Source organism: Littorina saxatilis, linkage group LG7 (genome assembly GCF_037325665.1).
Source record: "Littorina saxatilis isolate snail1 linkage group LG7, US_GU_Lsax_2.0, whole genome shotgun sequence".
Classification (NCBI taxonomy): Eukaryota; Metazoa; Mollusca; class Gastropoda; order Littorinimorpha; family Littorinidae; genus Littorina; species Littorina saxatilis.
Genome location: NC_090251.1, coordinates 40,458,687 through 40,479,301, shown reverse-complemented (window position 1 = coordinate 40,479,301; position 20,615 = coordinate 40,458,687). Strand labels below are relative to the sequence as shown.

Here is a 20,615-nt window from a genome sequence, read left to right as displayed (position 1 = left end):
ACTTTCTTACGATAGCTTGCCATACTGTGTAGGAAAAGTCTGTTTCTAATTATAAATAAATCTACAAAGAAAAGGAAGAAATGGGTTTCTCAATTAAGGTGGAGCCAGAAAGTTAAAGTCTTTCCTAAATGATCAATCCAATTATGTAATAAAAACAACAAACATAAGTGCATGATTTCTGTTTTATCTTAAGCAAACGATTACAGCATTGTAAATCTGAAAAAAATTTAAATCACGTATTATTTTTCAAAATATATTTTTCTTAGTTTTTATTATTATCAGGTCCCCTTGAATTCGTACTGCAATATTTTGTAACTTATTAAAACAAACGACAGATACTTAACTGGCTGAAAACAATAACTATTTCTCTTAATAATAAATGAAAGTAAAGTTACACATAAAAGATAATGTCAAACAATTCATATTTTGTAAATCGGGCAGATGTCTTCATTAAAAATCCCACACAGATAAGCGTTCATTGTATGCACTTAAATTTTAAAATCATTTTTTTTAGTGTACGTCTACATTGGAACTTGAACGACACAAAACACACGAACAAATACCACACCAGTAACATATACATGTATACAAAAGACAAATATCAAGTGTACGTTAATATGTCATCCAAAAAGGGGGAATCTTGGGGAAGTATTCGAGAATTGTATGTCAACACGTAATCTCACAATTTCATTCAGATGCTCAAGAAAAAAATAATGGGAGTATAAGTCACATGAATAAAACGTCACACAATGTTCGTGTTTTCTCATTAGTTGCCACGAGTCATCAACTGACTTGTTTTCCTTGACTGACAGCAATGATTTCACTGTCCATTTCCGCACATTTTTTAGTGTCTCTAGATCCAAGGATTCACACAGACCATGGTTTTTCACATTTGAAAAATCGCAAAGGTCTTAATATACTCAGTTATTTACAAGACGCAAAATAAACACAAACAAATACGGATTTCTTTGATGTGGTGTTCACAGAGTTCATGTTCTCCTTGTGCATTAAGAATCGGTCGGGATTCACGTCGTCTGATCGAGTTCTGAATGTGTATTTTCACACGCCGGCGTTGATCGCCGCAATAACTTGACGGCCAAATGCCGCACAACCGAGTTTTCAGTAACTGCGAATCGCAAGTCATAGTTTGTTCGACGTCCACTGTCACTGACACGGTCAGGTTGTAGTCAGTCCTGCGAGCACATAACTCAAATGATCATCGAAAAAAGGCCGTGACAGTTTTCCAAATATTGTTAAACATACATTCAGACATCTTGCAGACATGACCATAGATTGTTCTTTTCGAGAACAAAACACAGAAAGACAGAAAAAAAACCCGAAGGTCAATTTGTGTTCCAGACTTTTTCCCTGGTACCAGTTGATCAGATCATTCGGGCACCCTACTGTGAGACACACCCCCCCCCCCAAAAAAAAAAAAAAAAAAAAAAAGAAAAAGAAAAAAAAGAACAAAAAAGAAGAACAAATGAAAAGAAAAAGGGAGAGACACACAGTTCCAGAGTCTCAGATAATCCAGTTGTCCCATGCGGGTATATGCTGCTCTGGAATAGATCTCTACTACTTTCAGATCCAATATTGGTCAGCTTCCGCGAGGCTGTGTTGGCACCCCGTCCCGTGGGGGCGCGCGCCACGTGACACATGGAGACGTGTGATTGGACTAAAAAAGTCTCCCGGGCAACGGCAGGGGCAGAGAAGTGCGTGTGGCACGCGTCAGGGGTTGTGTCCCTTTTCTGATGCGTGGTCTATTGGGAAGCAACTTTTTGGGAAGGGCGAGTGTGACACGTGTGTTTTGTTTCTGACCACTCTGACGTGAAGTCGTCAAACCACGCACTCACACACATGCGGACACACACTCACACAGTCACGCGGGCGTCTCTCTCTTTCTCTCTCTCTCTCCTTTCACACACACACACACACACACACACACACACACACACACATACACCTTGACTGCCTTTTTGACCCTTGTGCCCGCACTGATGCCAGTCAAAACACTCAAGTCGTCGCTGCTGCAGTAACACAACTATCACGGTGTCTTCAGAACTCGAATCAGGTGCCATCTTCACAAAGACTTTGAACTCCGCTCCAATGCGCTCATTACTTGCACGGGCAACAGAAGGATGACCTCTGTCATACCAGCACGCATGAGTGCGAAGAAAGCGAGTTGTTCCACAGGCCAGTGACGCAGGCATCAAGAGGATGACCTTGGTGGGAGGAAAGCGTGTTATTCCAGCGGTCAGCGGCAGTATGGTCAGCAATAACAGCCACTGTCCAGAGATGACGGGCCAGCACGGACATCGGCACGTGCACATCGTGACATTGCACGTGCAACTTGTCAAAGCCACCAGCAAGGAGGAAAGTCGTTCTCTTTTGTTGCTCGCTTCCTGGTGCTTCCAACGGGGTCAGTTCTCTACTGTCCTTCTCTCTACACACACACCGCTTCGATATCAATAGAGATCTCATGCGATTGTTTCCGCTGCTGCACTTTGATATCATTGTTTTCATTATTAGTGGCTGAGGCAAGCCCCGAGGCTCAGCGAGGGATAAAGTTGTTGTGGTCACTGGCCGATGCCGATGAGACCTCATCAGTGTAAAACTCTTCGACTGATGCTGATTCAGTTCACAAAGTTTGCACACAGTTTCACTTCACAGAGTTTGCACAAATCTTCACTTCATAGAGTTTGTACAATTCTTCACTTCACAGAGTTTGCACAAATCTTCACTTCACAGAGTTTGTACAATTCTTCACTTCACAGAGTTTGCACAAATCTTCACTTCATAGAGTGTGTACAATTCTTCACTTCACAGAGTTTGTACAAAGATTCACTTCACAAAGTTTGTACAACGTTTCACTTCACAGAGTTTGTACAACGTTTCACTTCACATGAGCGTGATTCAGTGTTGGTGTAGGGATCGTCATCCTAGAAACGTCGTGATGGTTCTGGTGGTAGTGTCCAGCGTGGTGAGAGTTGTGCCCATCTTGCCCTTGTCGCCAGGCCGGCAGTGACTTCAAGAAGAAGAAAATGTCTGAAGGGGTTAAAATATTGATATGAACAATCTCGAGTGTGGTGGTGGGCAAGGGCGTGTGTCATTCAATCACCAGCAGCGTTCAGAACCAAATTTCCCTGAGTTAGTGCAAAACTGACGAGTGTCGAAGGTCAACGTTCGCCTCAGAATGATTGAGACTTCGTTAGTATAGCGTGAACATGATCTGCACAGTGGTAATGACGTCAAGCGAATGTTGTCACAGGCGAACATGACGTGGACGAAAGTATAATTGGAGCCGTCCAAAAAGGTGAAAGCGGAAAACACTCGATGACGTCGACTCAAGTTGCTGACGTAGTTTTGTCTAGTCGAAGCGTCATGACACGACTTCAAAAAAAGAAGCAGCTGTGCGTTGCCACTCACAAATACGACGTCGGGATGTACGCGAGGGTTTGAATATGTCTAGTTCGGGAAAAAGGCAGGTTCTACTAAATATCTGAACAACTTCTACTCACGAATGATAATAATATCAGTTTGGTATCCTGAAAGAGATCTGTATGTCCAGATACATTATTTTGTTTTCACAAGATTCCTTCTAGGTCACTCTTTCACCGTTGAAGAAAGGTGGAGTCAGGTCTCACAGCCTTGTCTGGGGATGTCAATAGATCCAAAAGAGTATTGGCCTACATGGTTGTTATCACCTGCAGCGCAGATAGCGTATTCTACAAGCGCTGCTGGACTGCCGGTGATGTTCCTTCTGAAAGTAGTCACTACTGCACTCAACCTCGCGCAGATGTAGACAGTCCAAGAAAGATTCAGCGCAGTTCTGAAACTCCCTTGCGCATACTTGTTGGGAATTTACCGCAAATCTGACGTCACTCACACAAGCGTCGTCGACGGAAGCAAAAGCTGTTGCATTTACTTGTTCCACAGTCATGCGCAATGAGTCAGAGAGGCGGAAGTTGCCACGGCGCATGTTCCAGGCGCATGCTCAGTGGAGGGCTATTGGATACGAGGCCAGTACTGGGGCCCCATGTGACCCATGTGGGCACTCATATCCTGGGGGGCACCGGGCACTTGGATGGGCACTGACACTCCGGGCGAAATCAGTCCTAGAAAGAAAGAGACAATTGTAAATGAAATCAAATGATTGCAGGGAGATGAACACTCTCTTTTTTGGTATGAAGGAGTTATCATGTGGTCATCATTGTAAACCGCACAGAAAACAAACAAGCAAACAAACAAATAAACAAACAAACAACCATACCTTCGAACAAAAAATATATCGCTATCTACGCAAGCACTTAACGTTGACTAAACATATTCATTTTCAAGAAAATCCCTGAGAAATCACAAAAACATCAAACCTATAAATGTAATTAATTAAACAATCCAATAACTTAACCTTTTTCGCTTGGCTGCTTTGTAGGAAGTGTGAACGTTTCGTTAGTGTTGGTTTTTGGTTCTTTACTTTTTTTTATTCTTTAATTTTGTTCTTTTGTTTTAATGAATTAATGTTGTAACTGACACCCATGAAAATCCGCGAAATTAATTCAGCCAATAAATTCCGCTCAGTAAATCTGTGGTGGTTTACATGATCGTTTACATAGGAGAGACTATGAGGGCATCTTAAATATCTCCTTCTGTTCCACTTACCGGTCGAGGAGTTGGACCCGCCATGATTCATCTGCATCCCCGGTCCCGCGTTGCATGGCGGTCGCGAGTAGTTGCTAAGCGACAGATGATCATATGACCGCGTGGGATACTCTGAAAGAAAAAGCAGATATGCATTAAAAATCATATTCAACAAAATGATAATATGATATCAGATGTACTTTGTGTTTAGGGATCAATCCGTCGCATACCGCCTTCGATTTCTCTCCAGCCCCTTCCAACAAACAAGTCAGCAGACAAACGACAAAAGAACAAACCAACAACATGGACACAAAAATAAACGCAGGCTATGAAAACCGCCTCACGCACAAAAGAAACAAAAGAAGAAAAAAAGAAATAAAAAAAGAGAAAATGCCAACACAAAAAAGAACAAAACAAAGTAAAATCTTAAGCCCAAGACCCGTATTCCGACTTTTCTTCACACATAAAAACACACACACACACACACACACACACACACACACACACACACACACACACACACACACACACACACACACACACACACACACACACACACACACACGCACACTCACTCATGTACACGGCGCAACCGATCACCCCCCCTCCCCACACACACACACCAAACACCAAACACCAATGCATAACCCCTTGCCCCGAAAGTCGTAAAAAAGTAAAGAAATTCGACTTCCACTACTCAAAACCGCCACAATGCTAAATCTACTCATTTCAATCCACAAAATGTGGCTGCACCTCGGCACATAAAAATAAAAATAACCAGAGGACAAAAACCTGGTTTCTGCTTCAAAGCGACTATTCATCTCTCTGTCAGCTTTGGGATATAAGACGTGTGCCGCCTTTCAAGTTTAAAGCACCCTCTTTTTAAGGGAGGCGCGCTGGCGCAAAAGATTATCCCAGAGAGCTCACAGGAAATAATATTCCCATAACATTTTACAATAAAAGATCTGAATTTATCTTCAAACGGAGCTGCAATCTGGCTGGATTTAAACGCATGAGCCTTCAACTCCTTGGGAGCAAGCACGTATCGAAATGTAACCTCACAGGAGAACTTAGTCGAACAAATGAAAAGAGTAGCACAACATAAAAGAAGAAGAAGAAAAAAAAAAAGAAGATATATCGACCCTTCAATAAAAAAAAAAGTTAAACCGTCCAAACCACCAAGTGAGTCAGTCTTAATGCACTGAATGACACTGTAAACCGTTACGCTTGAGGTACACGTTTACATCCTCAAACCGTTTCAGTTCTCTGGCTGACTGTCGACTGTCTTAAAAAAAGAAGTCATACATGCGTTTGCGAGTGTGTACGTACCGGGTAGCATACAGGAGTAGGAGGGGGCGGAAGATTGCAGACAGGCCGGATTGGGTCCGATGTTGTTGGACAGCGAGTAACTTGGCATCGAGGGCATGGAACTGAAAACAGGGCTACATCTGTCAGTTTTTACTGGCTCATACCCAGTAAATTGCAAAAACAAGAGTACAAACCATAATCTATAGGCTACATATGGTGATAACATTTGGCAGGGTATAGCTGTAGGCTCGCAAACAATGTATTGTATTGGTAAATGTTAGCTGTTTCGCCAAGACTGTTCGGGTAGAAAACTGGTTAAAGTTGTCTATTTTATTCCTGTAATTCGTTCTTGTCCAGGATAATTTCTGGTTGTTTTCTTTTCTATTGATGTAGTTTGTTGTTGTTATTGTTGATGTTGTAGTTGTTGTTGTTTATTTTTGTTAAAACTCAAAATAATCGGAATCCGTTGGTGAATTTGTAATGAGAACACAAATGCGTGCTGGAATTTTCCAGTTTTCTTCCTCTGCTTCTCCGCCCTTCTTTCTCCTTCGTTTTCTTTTTTCAAACTTTATGATCAACATCCATATTCTACACTTACCTGTAGTTATCAGGCATGGAGGCGATGGGCTGATGCAGCGATGGGTACATGCCGTTGGTGAAAGAAGGGTTGATGGGAAGGCGTGAACTTCCGTTACAAGAGTCCCGCCTCTGGTTCCGCAGCTTCTCTTCCCGCCGCCATTTTGCGCGGCGATTTGAAAACCATACCTGGAGTAAAAGAAACGAAATAAGTGTCAGTATAACTTGGGCCTTGAACAGAAACTTATCATAAAAAGAGTCCCATTTTGCGCAGCTATCTGTAACCCTTACCTGGAGTAAAAGAAACGAAATAAGTGTCAGTATAACTTGGGCCTTTAAGAGAGATTAGTCATATAAGTTTTCTATTTTGCGCAGTGATCTGAAAGCCATACCTTGAGCAGATAAAGATTGAAAGTGTGAGCTGTTTTAGGTTTTTCAGGGAAATCGGTCCGATAAACCAAATGCTGTTGGTGCACTATTTTGCGCTGCGATTTAAAAACCATACTTGGAGTAAATCATTCAAGATAAATGTCGGAAACGCACACCTTGATGTACGAGTATAAAATGGTATGAACAATATTTAATGAATGAATGAATTGAATGAATGCATTAATGAATGATGAATGAATGAATGAATGAATGAATGAACGAACGAACGAACGAACGAACGAACGAACGAACGAACGAACGAACGAACGAACGAACGAATGAATGAATAAATAAATCAATAAATAAATTAATGGATTTATTCATTTATTTAATTTTCTATTCTTTTCTTTCTTTGTATATCATTCTTTATGCATTTACTTATTCGTTATTTTGCATACCTGTATTCTGGCCTCAGGAAGATCGATTTTTTGTGCGAGTCTTTCTCTGGCAAAAACATCGGGGTAATGTGTCCGTTCGAACTCTGCAAACACACAAATAGATTAAAATTACATTGTTGAATACGAGGAAGAAATAGATAAAGAAAGAATGGAAGAAAGATAGAAAGAAAGAACAAAAGAAAATTAATAATGAATGATGTTTGTTTGTTTGCTTAACGCCCAGCCGACCACGAAGGGCCATATCAGGGCGGTAATGAATGATGGAAGAACCCCAAACAAAGTTACAAACAAAAGAAAAAAGCAAACCAAACTTGAACAGACACACAAAACATCAAATTAACGAAAACAACAATCAAACAAACAAACAAATAAACAAAGAAACAAACGAACAAAAAAAAGAAAAGAAATAAAGACACAAACAAACAAACAAAAAAACACTAACCTTTTTCCAAAGATTCGATCTGCGCCGCTGTGAAAGAGGTTCTGTTTCGTTGCAACTTCCGTTTTAAGCGCATGCGCATCTGTTCATCGGTCTCTCCGGCCACGCCCTCTGAGTGGCCACTGGGCGAACCACTGCTGCTGCTGTCGCCAGCTGTTGAATAACGAGAGATTGGTTGATTGATGAATAGGTATAAGGCAAAAGATAGATGTTTGGTATATGGGACAGCCAATATAACATCTTTTTCTCATAATTGAGATTAAAGGCCGGTATTAAAAAAACACCACACACAAAATCAACAACAACCCATAACAACCACCCCTGTAGGGTGAGCAGTGTACACGTACACGGGAAATACAATCCCAAAATCTGTTTGTGACCATGAATGCACAAGATACGATACGAAACGCTCCTCGAAGAGCGCACAAAAGACGAGCAAGTTCACAGGTCAGAGCGATCGAAACTTTCAAAATGTGTCCAACACTGTTGCACGTGCAATGTATACGACAGTAAATTAGTGCAAAAATCGGCCAACACCCACCGCCCCCTGTCATTGACCCGAATAAGGGATCCAGTACAAAGTCTTTTGTGATACAAAGTTGTGCAGTATCGTCTTAGAGTTTCTTTCTGCGGGGACATGCAAGTTGGAAGATTGTGTGATAGGTTCGTTCAGTGCTGAAATGCTCTCCGATTTCTCGGGGAAACTATACGCACGCACGAGCACCAAGGAAGCCGCTCGAAAAGTGGAGAAGGAAAATTAGTCCCGAGCATGCAAGATTCTAGATGAGGATATATTATACCGTGTGCGATTCGAAGGCGAGGCGTGTGTGTTATGGTGTGTGTGTGTGTGTGTGTGTGTGTGTGTGTACCCCCGTTTCCACAGGTTTGGTTGCCTAAATCACCATAAGGCAACCATCCACACGTGGATGGCAACCTAAACTCTGGATGGCAACCTAATTGTGTGGATGGTCGCTTCATTTAACACCGTTAAATTGACTTTTTTGACGGAAAGAATGTCATAACAATGTTCAAAATGACATTCTTTCCGTCCTCTATAGGCGACGAAATAGGTCAAATTTTGTGCATTTTTTAGTGCAAAATTCTTCGATGCCGGAGCGAGTACTGCACCCAGTGCTGTTGTAGTGCAAGTGCACTAGAAAGGCACTACACCCAGTGCCGCCTCTTAGGTAACCATCCACACTTTAGGTGTGTGTGTATCTGCACGCGCGGAGAGAGAGAGAGAGAGAGAGAGAGAGAGAGAGAGAGAGAGAGAGAGAGAGAGAGAGAGAGTGGAGAGAGAGAGAGAGAGAGGGGGGGTCTGTTTGTTAGGGGCAGGAGGTGATGATCATGTTGGGAATTAGGAGAACACACGAAGGGGGTTTAGAAGGGATTAGAGCACTTCCATCCCCATACATTTACGAACTAAGGAAACGACACCACCGATGCAATTCAGCATAAATAACATTGTCATCATTCGTGTTTTTAGATGATCTTACACTTTATCTTGCCTGCCCTTCTTCCACAAAAACAGCCTTCCCCATTTTCTACGAAGGGGTTCCTACACCTTGCCCCACGTAGAGTGTTACCAGACTGTTTTATTTATTTCTGCCGATTCATTTTCTTACATTTAGCGGATGTTTGAGCTGAACAGCTGAGAGATAGAAGCTCAAGTCCATCACAAAACTACCCATTTGCTCGGCTGTAACTACAGGCGATATCCAATTCTTTCTTTTTTTTTTTTTTAGATGTTTTACTGCTATTTTGAAGATATTACATTACTTTATGTCATCCCGAAAATCTGGATCCCAACAACCAATCAGAAAAAGGCACTCCGTCTTCTTGTGTGGATATCACATATATCACCCTCCAGAATCCGACAGTACATCTTACTGTCGCGCGCATTAATCCGCAGTCTAGATCCCATGTTGACCAGCGCTGGGTCATTCGGTAGATCTAACGCCTGTGTACCTTAAATCCTGTGACACTGCGCTAGCATAACACGAGTTGCCCACTGTTGCCAGCGACATTCCAATGGGTGATTATATTGCATTACCAAAGGTCTGGACTTTTTCACCACGCATGCAGATACGACCTACGTATACGTAGGAAGTAAAGGTACAAACAATTAATATAGAGCAAAAGATATCATCTTTGATATTTGAAACAACTATTTTACTCTGACCATTAATACAAAAGAGATAACGTTATCACTTTACATTACGACTCTGAAGGGGTCCTGATTTGGCCTATATGGTCCGCTGGACCCAAAAAGCAACAACTAACTAACTACGACTCTGAAAGCTTTCTAAAAGTACGAGCAAATACGAACGAATCAGTCTTACTTTAGAAGTGGAAAATAGAAATATAAGCATCGCAACCTAACTGACATCCAGCTACATGTAGGCTACTTCGATTCTCAACGTTGAAACAACAGCGTGCATGTAATCTTAAGCGCTCCGTGCAAAAAAACACTTATTCAACTTTGGTAGGAAAAAAAGGAGAGAGAGTCCTATAAGCCCATGTCTTTGGTATAAATTGTGAAGTTATGAAATTCTGACGTCCCTGAATGTTCACAATTTAGCGTTGAGCTGTTATATAATCGTCTGACTCTACAGCGGATTTGGGGGCGCTCGCTGAGACTTAGCGGCGGAGCTGTTAGGGGATTTACATGTTGTCAGAGACAAGTGGTTGTGAGGATTCTGGGGGTCCTTTTCCTCCTCCTGTGACGAGAGGGGGGGGGAGGGTCACTGTCACGAAGTTGCAAGGTCTCAGAATGATGAGAGTGTCTGATCTTATAATGTGATGAAACTGTCAGGTTCTGGTGTCGCGTGTTTACACATTGCACGGATGAAATGTCCCTTAGCCTCTCTGATTATTCTTAAGTTTTTCGTGCGTTTTTTTCGTTCCATTTTTCTTTCAGGAGGCGTCGACATTGCTGATACATGTGTAAGTAAATCGTTGGATGGTGGCCGGTTTGTAGAAAAGGAAGATACGTTTTTATTTTATAGGTGACAATGTGAAAACGTCACCGTTATTTTGTGTTTTAATGTGTACCCTCTGGGAGGTCTCTGTACCTGGCTTTTACAATGCACGCAAGCCAAGAAATTGGACGATGTTTCGGGGCTGATAGTAGAACCTGATTGCGGCATATAACAGTTTTATTGATTAAAAACATCACCGATTATTTTGACCCTAACACCCCCCCCCCCCCCCTCCGTCTCCACTACCGAGTTAATCATGACAGTTTTTAATTGTGCTCCTGTTTTGTTTTTTGCTTTTTTAGCTCTGAAATATTTTGATATTTGGACGGTACGAAGGCAGGTTTCGTGTTCATTTCTCACAATAATAAAACAACACGCGAAGTGCCTTGATCTCGCCGCTGGCACTGACTGTCGCCATTTACAGTGTTTGTAGCGGGGATGGTGACGTCTGAGGTCACGTGTTGACACAAGGTCACACCGCAACTGTCGTGACGCAACGGCATTAATGAGCCACCGCGCCGATGCAAACGTCCAATCTCGCGTGTTCGCGCACCAGACACGAGAAAATGGCTGCAGGGGTCAGAATCGCGCGTGGTCGCGCGAGAGCTTGCACGTGAACCGTGGTGTCTGCGCGCATTTTGTGCACGCGCCCGCAAAGAGAGGGAGGCGAAAGCCGCAAATGTGACCGCTGAAAAGGGGACAAATTTATCTCTGATTGTTTGCTTGGTATCAAAGTAACCTCGCACGTGACCGAAGATTGGACCAATCCCGGCCACTGATTGGTTTAAAACCTTCACTGTCGCTGGGCTAAGGCTATTTACTGAGGCTGAGATCATTTCCGAATATTGCCTCGTTTATCTGATTGTGAAGGATTAAGCGTTAGGCGATATAACTAGCACTCTGTGTTATGAAAGGAGCTTTTCAATGATTCAGCCATGTCTGGTATACGGTTTTCTTTGAAGTGTCTGCTGCTATTTCCATTTTAACAGCATAGGCTGGACGTTTCACCGCATGGAGTCCAGTTCACTCTCTGGTTGTTTGTCAGTGTGAATGTGGTTCGTTCTCTGTAACTCCCATTGCTTTTTGTGGTTGTTTTGTTTTTGGTTAGTGTGTTGCTGTTTTCGAACATTTTGTTTTTAATTATTAGCGCTTCGGTCTCAATTCAAACCTTCGGCTAACCAATATAGAAAACAACACAACACTATAAAAGCATTAAATTAAACAACACATTTATGTTAACAAATTTTCTCCTTGTTTTACATAAACCTACCCCGTCTATTCAGATGTTGCTGGATGCTTTGGTTAAATTTTACTTGTTTGAAATAAGAAATGAATTAAAAAAAAGTTTAAAACAAATTAAGAAATGAAATACTACTGATAATTTGAACGGTATCTGTTATACACACTATTTTCACTCATCGCTCACATTTAAAGTCATCCTGATTGTCGAACTGTCGTCACAAATATGTGTTCCCTTTTAAGCAACATCTGTTTGAATATTTTAACGTCAAGGAAAGCCGAAGGGAAGGGTCCAACATACAAAACAAAACTACAACACACTAAGAAAAATCGCGAAGAGTACATCAGTTTCAAGTTTTTGCTGTCAATCACCTATAGCTGTCCTATGATCGCGATAGATACATTTTTGCCAAGCTGTTACCCCGAAAGCCAGTCCACATCTAAGGCAACTATCCCCGTTTGTGGTGCGACACATGTTCTGTGTCCGAAGTGGACATGTTTCGCTGTAATGAGACTGCCATAGAGTTTAAGAGAGAGAGAGTTTAAGAGAGAGAGAGAGAGTTTAAGAGAGAGAGATTGATTGATTGATTGATTAAACTTTATTACAGAAGGATGGAGATTTTAGGCGTTGCCTAGTCTTACAATCTGTCCTTGCTAACTAACATGAATACAAAACAGACATGAAAACATTATAAGAGCAAAAGAGGTTGACGGCAAAAAATAATCGTACATATGATAATAAATGGCATTTAAAGGCAAAGAAAAAGTTATAGTATTTGATCCACTTGGAATCAGATTTGAAACAAATGTCTGTGTATTTGCTTTTTAAAGGCTTTGACTGATGGAATATATTTTAATGCTGTTGGAAGTGAATTCCACACTGATGACCCTGAAAATGCAAGACTAGACTTGTACAAATCTAGTCGGGGGCGAGGTGGAATGAATTTACTAGAACCATACCTGTTGGTTGCTTTTTGAAACAGCGACAGAATGTACTCTGGGACTTCCTTGTTCATAACTCTAAACACGAATAATGATTTATTCAGTTTAAGCTGCTGGTTCAACGGAAGGAGGCCAAGCAGTTTCAGTTTTTCGTCAGTAGTGACCGATGAGTTAGGTATCATAAGTTTAGCTGCACGACGATGGAGAGAATTCAGTTTGATCATGTGAACATCACTGCAGTTGTCCCATAACGTAGAAGCATAACTTAAATGCGAAAGAATGTGTGCATGGTAAAATAATTTAAGAACTGAAGTGTCGACATAAAATCGTAGCTGCGAGAATAAGAACATGTTTCTCGACAGCGTTTTGTTTATATTGTTTAAATGACATTTCCAGTTTAGCTCAGAATCTATTGTGACTCCTAGAACCCGATGTTCACGCACTTGCTCAATCGGTGATGATCCAAGGTTAAGCTTTAGAACAAGTGGGGCCAGCTGATGTTTCTGTCTAGAAGTGATTACCATACTTTTGGTTTTTGCAGGATGAACTATCATAGTATTAGTGTTACACCAAGTAAACATTTCATCGAGGCTTCTTTGAAGTGATGACTCTAACACGTTCAGATTTTTTGAGAAAGTGTACACAGATGAGTCGTCAGCAAAAAGGTCATTGATAACACGAGGATCAGAAATATGGAGTGGCAAGTCATTAATGAATATACAAAACAAAAGTGGACCAAGAACGGAACCTTGAGGGACTCCACTTGTGACACGACCTGTAGTAGACAGTTTCCCATTAAGAAGGACATATTGCTTTCGATCACTTAAATAAGAACGAAAGAAGGCTAGAAATGGAGACTTAGGGAGGTACGCGGATAGCTTTGAAAGTAATGTAGTATGGTCCACTGTGTCGAAAGCTTTCTTGAAGTCGAGGAAGACAGTGCCCACTATTTCAGACCGGTTTATGGCTGACAGCCAAGAATCACACATCTTAATAAGAGCAGTATGGCAAGAATGTTTTGGACGAAACCCAGATTGAGACGGGTGAAAAAGCTTACAGAGCTCCATATACTGAAGTAAATCAATCAATCAATCAATCAATGAGGCTTATATCGCGCATATTCCGTGGGTACAGTTCTAGGCGCTCTGCAGTGATGCCGTGTGAGATGAAATTTTATACGGCCAGTAGATTGCAGCCATGTCGGCGCATATTTACCTTTCACGGCCTTATTCCAAGTCACACGGGTATGGTAGACAATTATTAACTGTGCCTAAGCAATTTTGCCAGGAAAGACCCTTTTGTCAATCGTGGGATCTTTAACGTGCACACCCAATGTAGTATACACGGGGGGTGGTTCGGACACCGAAGAGAGTCTGCACACAAAGTTGACTCTGTGAAATAAATTTCCGCCGAACCTGGGATCGAACTCGCGCTGACAGCGGCCAACTGAATACAAATCCAGCGCGCTACCAACTGAGCTATATCCCCGCCCCATAAATGCTGGTGGACGTGCTTTTCAAGTGGTTTGGATAAAACCAATAGGACAGAAATTGGACGAAAGTTGTTGGGGTTCGACGCATCCCTAGTTTTAGGCAGTGGTACTACTTTGGCAGTTTTAAAAATATAACATTTTCAATACATAAATTGTACACGTATGTAAGTGAATCAACCATATATGGCACAGCCACTTTAAGGAGGTGTGCAGGGATATTGTCAGACCCCATCGATTTCTTGTTTTTAAGGTCCTTAATGTATTTTCCCACTTCATGTACCGCAATTGGTGGTACGCGGAAAAGGGAAGCTTTTTCCAGTTTACTAGAGCAGAACGTAGTAAGAATATCTGGACACTCGTACTTATCTCGGGAGGGAGAGAGAGAGAGAGAGAGAGAGAGAGAGAGAGAGAGAGAGAGAGAGAGAGAGAGAGAGAGAGAGAGAGAGAGAGAGAGAGAGAAAGAGAGAGAGAGAGAGAGAGAGAGAAAGAGAGAGAGAGAGAGAGAGAGAAAGAGAGAGAGAGAGAGAGAGAGAGAGAGAGAGAGAGAGAGAGAGAGAGAGAGAGAGAGAGAGAGACTTTGGAGCTGATCGTATAATCTTGTAGGTATTAGGCATTCCGCTTTCCGTTAGCTGTACAGAGGCCGACTAAGCCTCCGCAGAAGAAAACCTTTCGAGAGTGACTTTTTGATATTTGCCTTTGTCTGTGTCGATCGTGTACGCTGTCATGTTTAAAGCTCAGGGCTCCATCACCAAATACTTTCTCGTTAGCTCTCCATCAAGCTTTCTGCTTCTACCAGTCTATAGGCAATGACAACAACAGCACAGATCGCGGTCACCGTCGCCAAGATCAAAGCCAAGCAAGCCAAGAAATGACTGATGATATGGAAGAGGATGGCATCTCGTCCACTCCTCGATCTGTTGTCCCCTGCTGCCCCTCCATCCGTTGGAGACTAAATGAGGGACTGGATTACCAACACTTCTAGGGTCAAAAACTCCCACCCTCAAAGACCCTTAGGGAGAAGAAAAAAATTGAGGATTGGGGGTGGGGGTAGGGGAGGGGGGGGGGGGGGGGGGCGGTTAACGGCAAGCTAAGCTACTTCTTTCTCGACCCTCTCTTTTTGTGCTTGTCGTTTTTGTTTGTTCTTCTTCGTCTTGTTCTTCTTTTTCTTCTTGAAGCCCGACCCCCTGGATAGTGCTCTGAGGGTGTGTGAAGCCGTGACCTCTCGTTAAGCTGGAGTAGGGTCAAGCACTAGGCGCGTGGGCGAGGGAATGAAATGGTTTTGTGGTGGGAAATGTTCAACTCTCTCTCTCTCTCTGTTTTTCTCGCTTTTTCATCCCTTTGTTTCGCTCATCCCCCCCCCTCTCTCTCTCTCTCTCTCTCTCTCTCTCTCTCTCTCTCTCTCTCTTTCTCTCTCTCTCTTTCTTTCTCTCTTTCTATCTCTTAGCTTTCTTTATCTCTCTCAGTCTCTCTTTCTCTCTCTCTGTTTCAGTCTCTCTCTCTCTCTCTCTCTCTCTCTCTCTCTCTCTCTCTCTCTCTCTCTCTCTCTCTCTCTCTCTCTCTCTCTGATTTCCATCCCCTCGTCTAATCCTCTAAAAGGCCAGCCCAAAGTGAAGAAATGCCGGCGCCCAAGGGTGAACGGCGTGACCGTTGTCCGAGGCCAGTGTGTCCAGTCAGTGTTCCTTGGACGTCAGCTGGCCAACATTGTAAAACAAGTTATTTGATATTTTATTTTTACAACGGAGCGGGTTTGTGTGTATGTATTGATGGAATAACCTGCATTCCTCTCTTTATTGTTCTTGTATTTTTGTATTTATTAAAAAAATTTCTTTTTTTTCTTTTCATGTACCCCCATGGGGTTCCCTGAAAATAAAATTTGACTTGACTTGATTTGGCTTATTTGTCGTGTTTTCAATAAATTAGGCGTGTTTTCCGAATTGTTGTTAACTTTCCGCTTACTTCTGTGCTTAAATGTTCTCTGTCTGTCTGTCTGTCTGTCGGTCTCCTTGTCTTGCTCCCTGTCTGCCTTTCTGTATGACTCTGTATATCTATATTGGGTAGCGCGATTCTTTTGATGCACGATAATCCCAGAAATAGCAGCCGTAATATCCTTGAGGGAAGATCCCCAAGGACAATACGACATAAAATATTACAAATACCAAATATATGTTTACATGTAAGACACCATTATGGTACACATTCAAAACTTCATCCTTGAAAAACATACCCAATACGGGTACCTCACTGAGTTCCGCAAAATCCTACCAGGCCCGAGCAACATCGTGAAGAATGCCTACAATAACTGCTTCACTGGAGCGTTTGCCGAGTCCACGCCTCTGTAAGTAGGTCCGCTTTGGATCGGTTACAAAACAGCTCCTTGGCATTCTTTTGGTCAAGATTGTTATGGAAAAGGGGATGGGGCAAAGCGGGGGGAGGGGACACAAACACGACCACCACGATCTTACTGTGGGCAAATCCTTTAAAAACAAGAAAGTGGGTCCGCTCCCGCATGAAATCCTTGAAAACATCTCCTTCACATTCTTGAGGGTCAAGCATGGTGCGGTTCAGCATGGGATGGGAGAGGAGGAAGGGGGGGGGGGGGGGGGGGCTGTGAAAGTTCCCTGGAAACAATAGCAGTATGTCGTGGCGAACATTTTATAGACTGGCCACCCGCAATGTTTTTGAAATTTGAATTGTATTTCTCTTGTTTGAGGGAGAGTTTTTACCGAGAGGTGTTTACCTATTGGCCCGTTTTCGTTCCATCTCCTATTCCTTCTATACCTACTGCACCGAAAACAAACTTTCCCATTCTTTTAAGAATAACAATAACAATAACACCACTGTATTGTCCATTAAAATATTACATAAAAATGGGAAATTTTCGTCTTCTTTTTAGACGTTTTGAAAAGGATATTTTGCATGCACCCCTTCCCCAACTCTCTACGTTAGCATCAACGTCCTCACCTTCTCTCCATGTATCCCAACTCCCCCCCCCTCCCTCCCACCCGACCCCCCTCCTCCCCCCCCCCTCCTAAAAAAAAAGAACACAATCTCGTTCCTCCTAGACGTTCTCGAGACTGGTCCTCAAGAAGGTTAAGACGACCCTTGTTCCATGCATTGCCCAAACAACTCCATTAAAGATCGACTTGTCCGAGGCTTTCGCTATTGTGTCGGCCGTTTACAAAAGCGCCTCTCGAAGGGCCTGAACAAGCGCTGGTCAACATCAGAAAGGAACCACTGGACAAGTGGTCATAAGGAGAGGTCAGAGCGTAGGAGAGAAAGTATGCTGAAAGTCGAAAGAAAAGCGTCAGACAGCATCGGGGGGATATGATTATACACATACTGACATTTTAATTTAGTCCCTGTGTTTTGTGATATACTGACACTTCAGTCCCTGTGTTTTGTGATATACTGACATTTCAGTCCCTGTGTTTTGTGATATACTGACATTTCAGTCCCTGTGTTTTGTGAAAGTCTAACAGGTAGAGACAGCTAACGGTCCAAACTCAAGAATTAAACGAAAACAACAACAAAAATGGCTAGTTTATTTATGTTTCGTTTTGTGTTTTGTAATTGTTTGTTGATTTTTGTTGCGTCCGGCGAGTTTTTTGCTCTCGTTTTAACTTATTTTATTTACTTAGTGTGATCATTTTCGCCGAAACTATCCCTGAGCATCTTTAGCATCTTCACTCTTTATTTTGTTGTTATGCATAATCGGAAGTGTCGCTGACTGGCATCAGCCAATGGACATAATTATGTATCGCGTTTCTCTTGAACACGCGTTTTTCAGTCTCTGCGGTGCTACATTTTGTAAGGAATGTCATTCGGAATGCTGGTGCTGTTTTTGGTATGAACGGGAACTATTTGCATTCAGTGGGGCAGTATTATATTAGCACGGCCAATGTTTGGGCACTGTGTGGTAGTATTATTGGAATGGATAATATTTTGCATTGGAGGAGAATTAGCACTAAACAGAGATGAAAATGTTTTCCCGATACTTAGTGACCCAAGTTATTTGACTGGTGGCCTTATGAGTTCCGGCTTCTTTTGAGAAATTGTTGGCGGAGGCGTGTATAAAATATTTCATCGTATTATTTGACATTATTTTTCCTCAATTGACCAACAACCGTAGTTGTTGGGTGTACTATAATGGGTCGAACGACACTTGTTCGAACGACAGTTCGTCCTCATATTAAACCCGATGCGAAACTCTTTCGAATGAAAACATCGTCGAGACAACACTTTGTCGAACAATACCTGGTGGAACCATTGGGGTATGCACGTTAAAGATCCCACGATTGACAAAAGGGTCTTTCCTGGCAAAATTGTATAGGCGTAGATAAAAATGTCCACCAAAATACCCGTGTGACTTGGAATAATAGGCCGTGAAAGGAGGATGCAGCACCTATAGGCTGTTGATCTACTGGCCGATGTGAATGCGTGATATATTGTGTAAAAAAATCCATCTCACACGGCATACGCGCTTTGAACTTCGGATAAGGCGCTATATAAATACCCGTTATTATTATTTAAGTTATTGAGACATCCCAGTGCACTAAGGGATTTATAGAGCAAATCGAGAAAATTCATTATTGAACGAAGCGCATAGCGCTGAGTTCAATAATTATATTTGAGATTTGCTCTATAAATCCCTTAGTGCACTGGGATTGTTTCAATAACGATATTGTCAGTTCCGCCAGATAAAAAAGAAGATTCAAAACGCACATTTTGCAACGCGCATTTGGATAGGCGTAACTGTGTGGTCAGGTTTGTGTCAGATCTACTTTTGTGTGGGCTGTCTGTCAAGTGTGTCGTGCTTTCGTCACACGCAAACTCTTGTTTTAATTTCTGTTGGTAAATTCCAGTGTAGCGTTAAGCTAAAAAAGTGATGATCTTTCATAGAGACCTCATTTAAACTCGGAGAAAGGACTGTGCTCTTAGTTAGTGGCGATTCGAAACCTTCATCGAGCTTCGACAGATTGACTGTGCAGAGTTTTGCCCCTTGCCAAGGTCGACGGAAAGCGGCACATTTTCAAAATAAATGTGGCATGTTTCTCGTGTGGTATCTTCACTCATCGGGGAGTCTGGTACTTAATATAAACGGTAAGAATGCTCGGAACCCTACACGTATTATATCCCCATCGTTTTATCGTTCACATTTGCCCAACATGTTAATTTGCCGAGCGGGATTTATGTCGTCTGCTAGGCTATGGCAATGGAACCACTGCACTGAGTCTCATTTCAAAAACAAAAATTGCTCGTCACGTTGCACTGAGTCTGCACGCATGAGGCAGGTTGGTAATAAGTCTTATATATGGTAAGAACGTTCTAAACCCTACACGTTTTCGATTCCGATTGTTCTTGCCTTGAAATAATAATTCGGAAAACATTCATTTACTGAACAGATGCAGTCATATAAATTTCAGTGTAGTCTGCTACGTGCTGATCTAGCTGCTACGTTATCGGAATAACACTTGTGTTTTCTGTTAGCTGCTGGGAATTGTATACTAACTCATCATTTGGTAATGTGGATAATAAGCTACATGCCACTAACATGGCATAATTATGAGAGGAATCTTCGCAAGTCGAAACTGAAAAATTAGACAGAGCGGGTTCTATTCTTAGATCAGTGGCAACTGTGGCACAGGCACATGCAATCTGTCAGAAAAACCCCCACTTCTGCTTTAATTGAGAAGCAGGAAATTTATGGTCATAATCATTGGTATTGTGGAGAATATAAGCTACATGTCATTAATTAATTCTGAGGATGAGAGTACACTCTCGCTTAAGCAAAGGGCGGAAGAATACGCTCTGTGGAAAAGTTAGCGCACACCAAGAGTGCGCTAACAGTTTTCGTGCATCGCCATTAGCCAATCAACTGGTTCACATCAGTCATGTGACACCAGTACTTACTGACAATTATTATTTAAGTTATTGAGACATCCCAGTGCACTAAGGGATTTATAGAGCAAATCGAGAAAATTCATTATTGAACGAAGCGCATAGCGCTGAGTTCAATAATTATTTTCGAGATTTGCTCTATAAATCCCTTAGTGCACTGGGATTGTTTCAATAACGATATTGTCGGTACCGCCAGAGAAAAAAGAAGATACAACACGCACATTTTGCTACGCGCATTTGAATAGGCATAACTGTGTGGTCAGGTCGTATAGAAG

At 42.2% G+C, this 20,615-nt stretch overlaps 1 protein-coding gene across 1 annotated transcript in view; it reads right to left on the bottom strand.

Annotated features, from left to right (window-relative positions):
* Positions 1–2,786: 2,786 nt before the first annotated feature.
* Positions 2,787–20,615, bottom strand: part of LOC138971458 (paired box protein Pax-6-like) — a 90,839-nt gene continuing 73,010 nt past the window's right edge. The window contains exons 5-10 of the mRNA XM_070344187.1: positions 7,792–7,941; positions 7,350–7,432; positions 6,545–6,711; positions 5,968–6,068; positions 4,660–4,770; positions 2,787–4,115 (exon numbers count right to left, since the gene is read on the bottom strand). Coding sequence (XP_070200288.1) covers positions 4,006–4,115; positions 4,660–4,770; positions 5,968–6,068; positions 6,545–6,711; positions 7,350–7,432; positions 7,792–7,941 — 722 coding nt within the window. The 3' untranslated portion in view covers positions 2,787–4,005. The remainder of the gene's footprint in view (positions 4,116–4,659; positions 4,771–5,967; positions 6,069–6,544; positions 6,712–7,349; positions 7,433–7,791; positions 7,942–20,615) is intronic.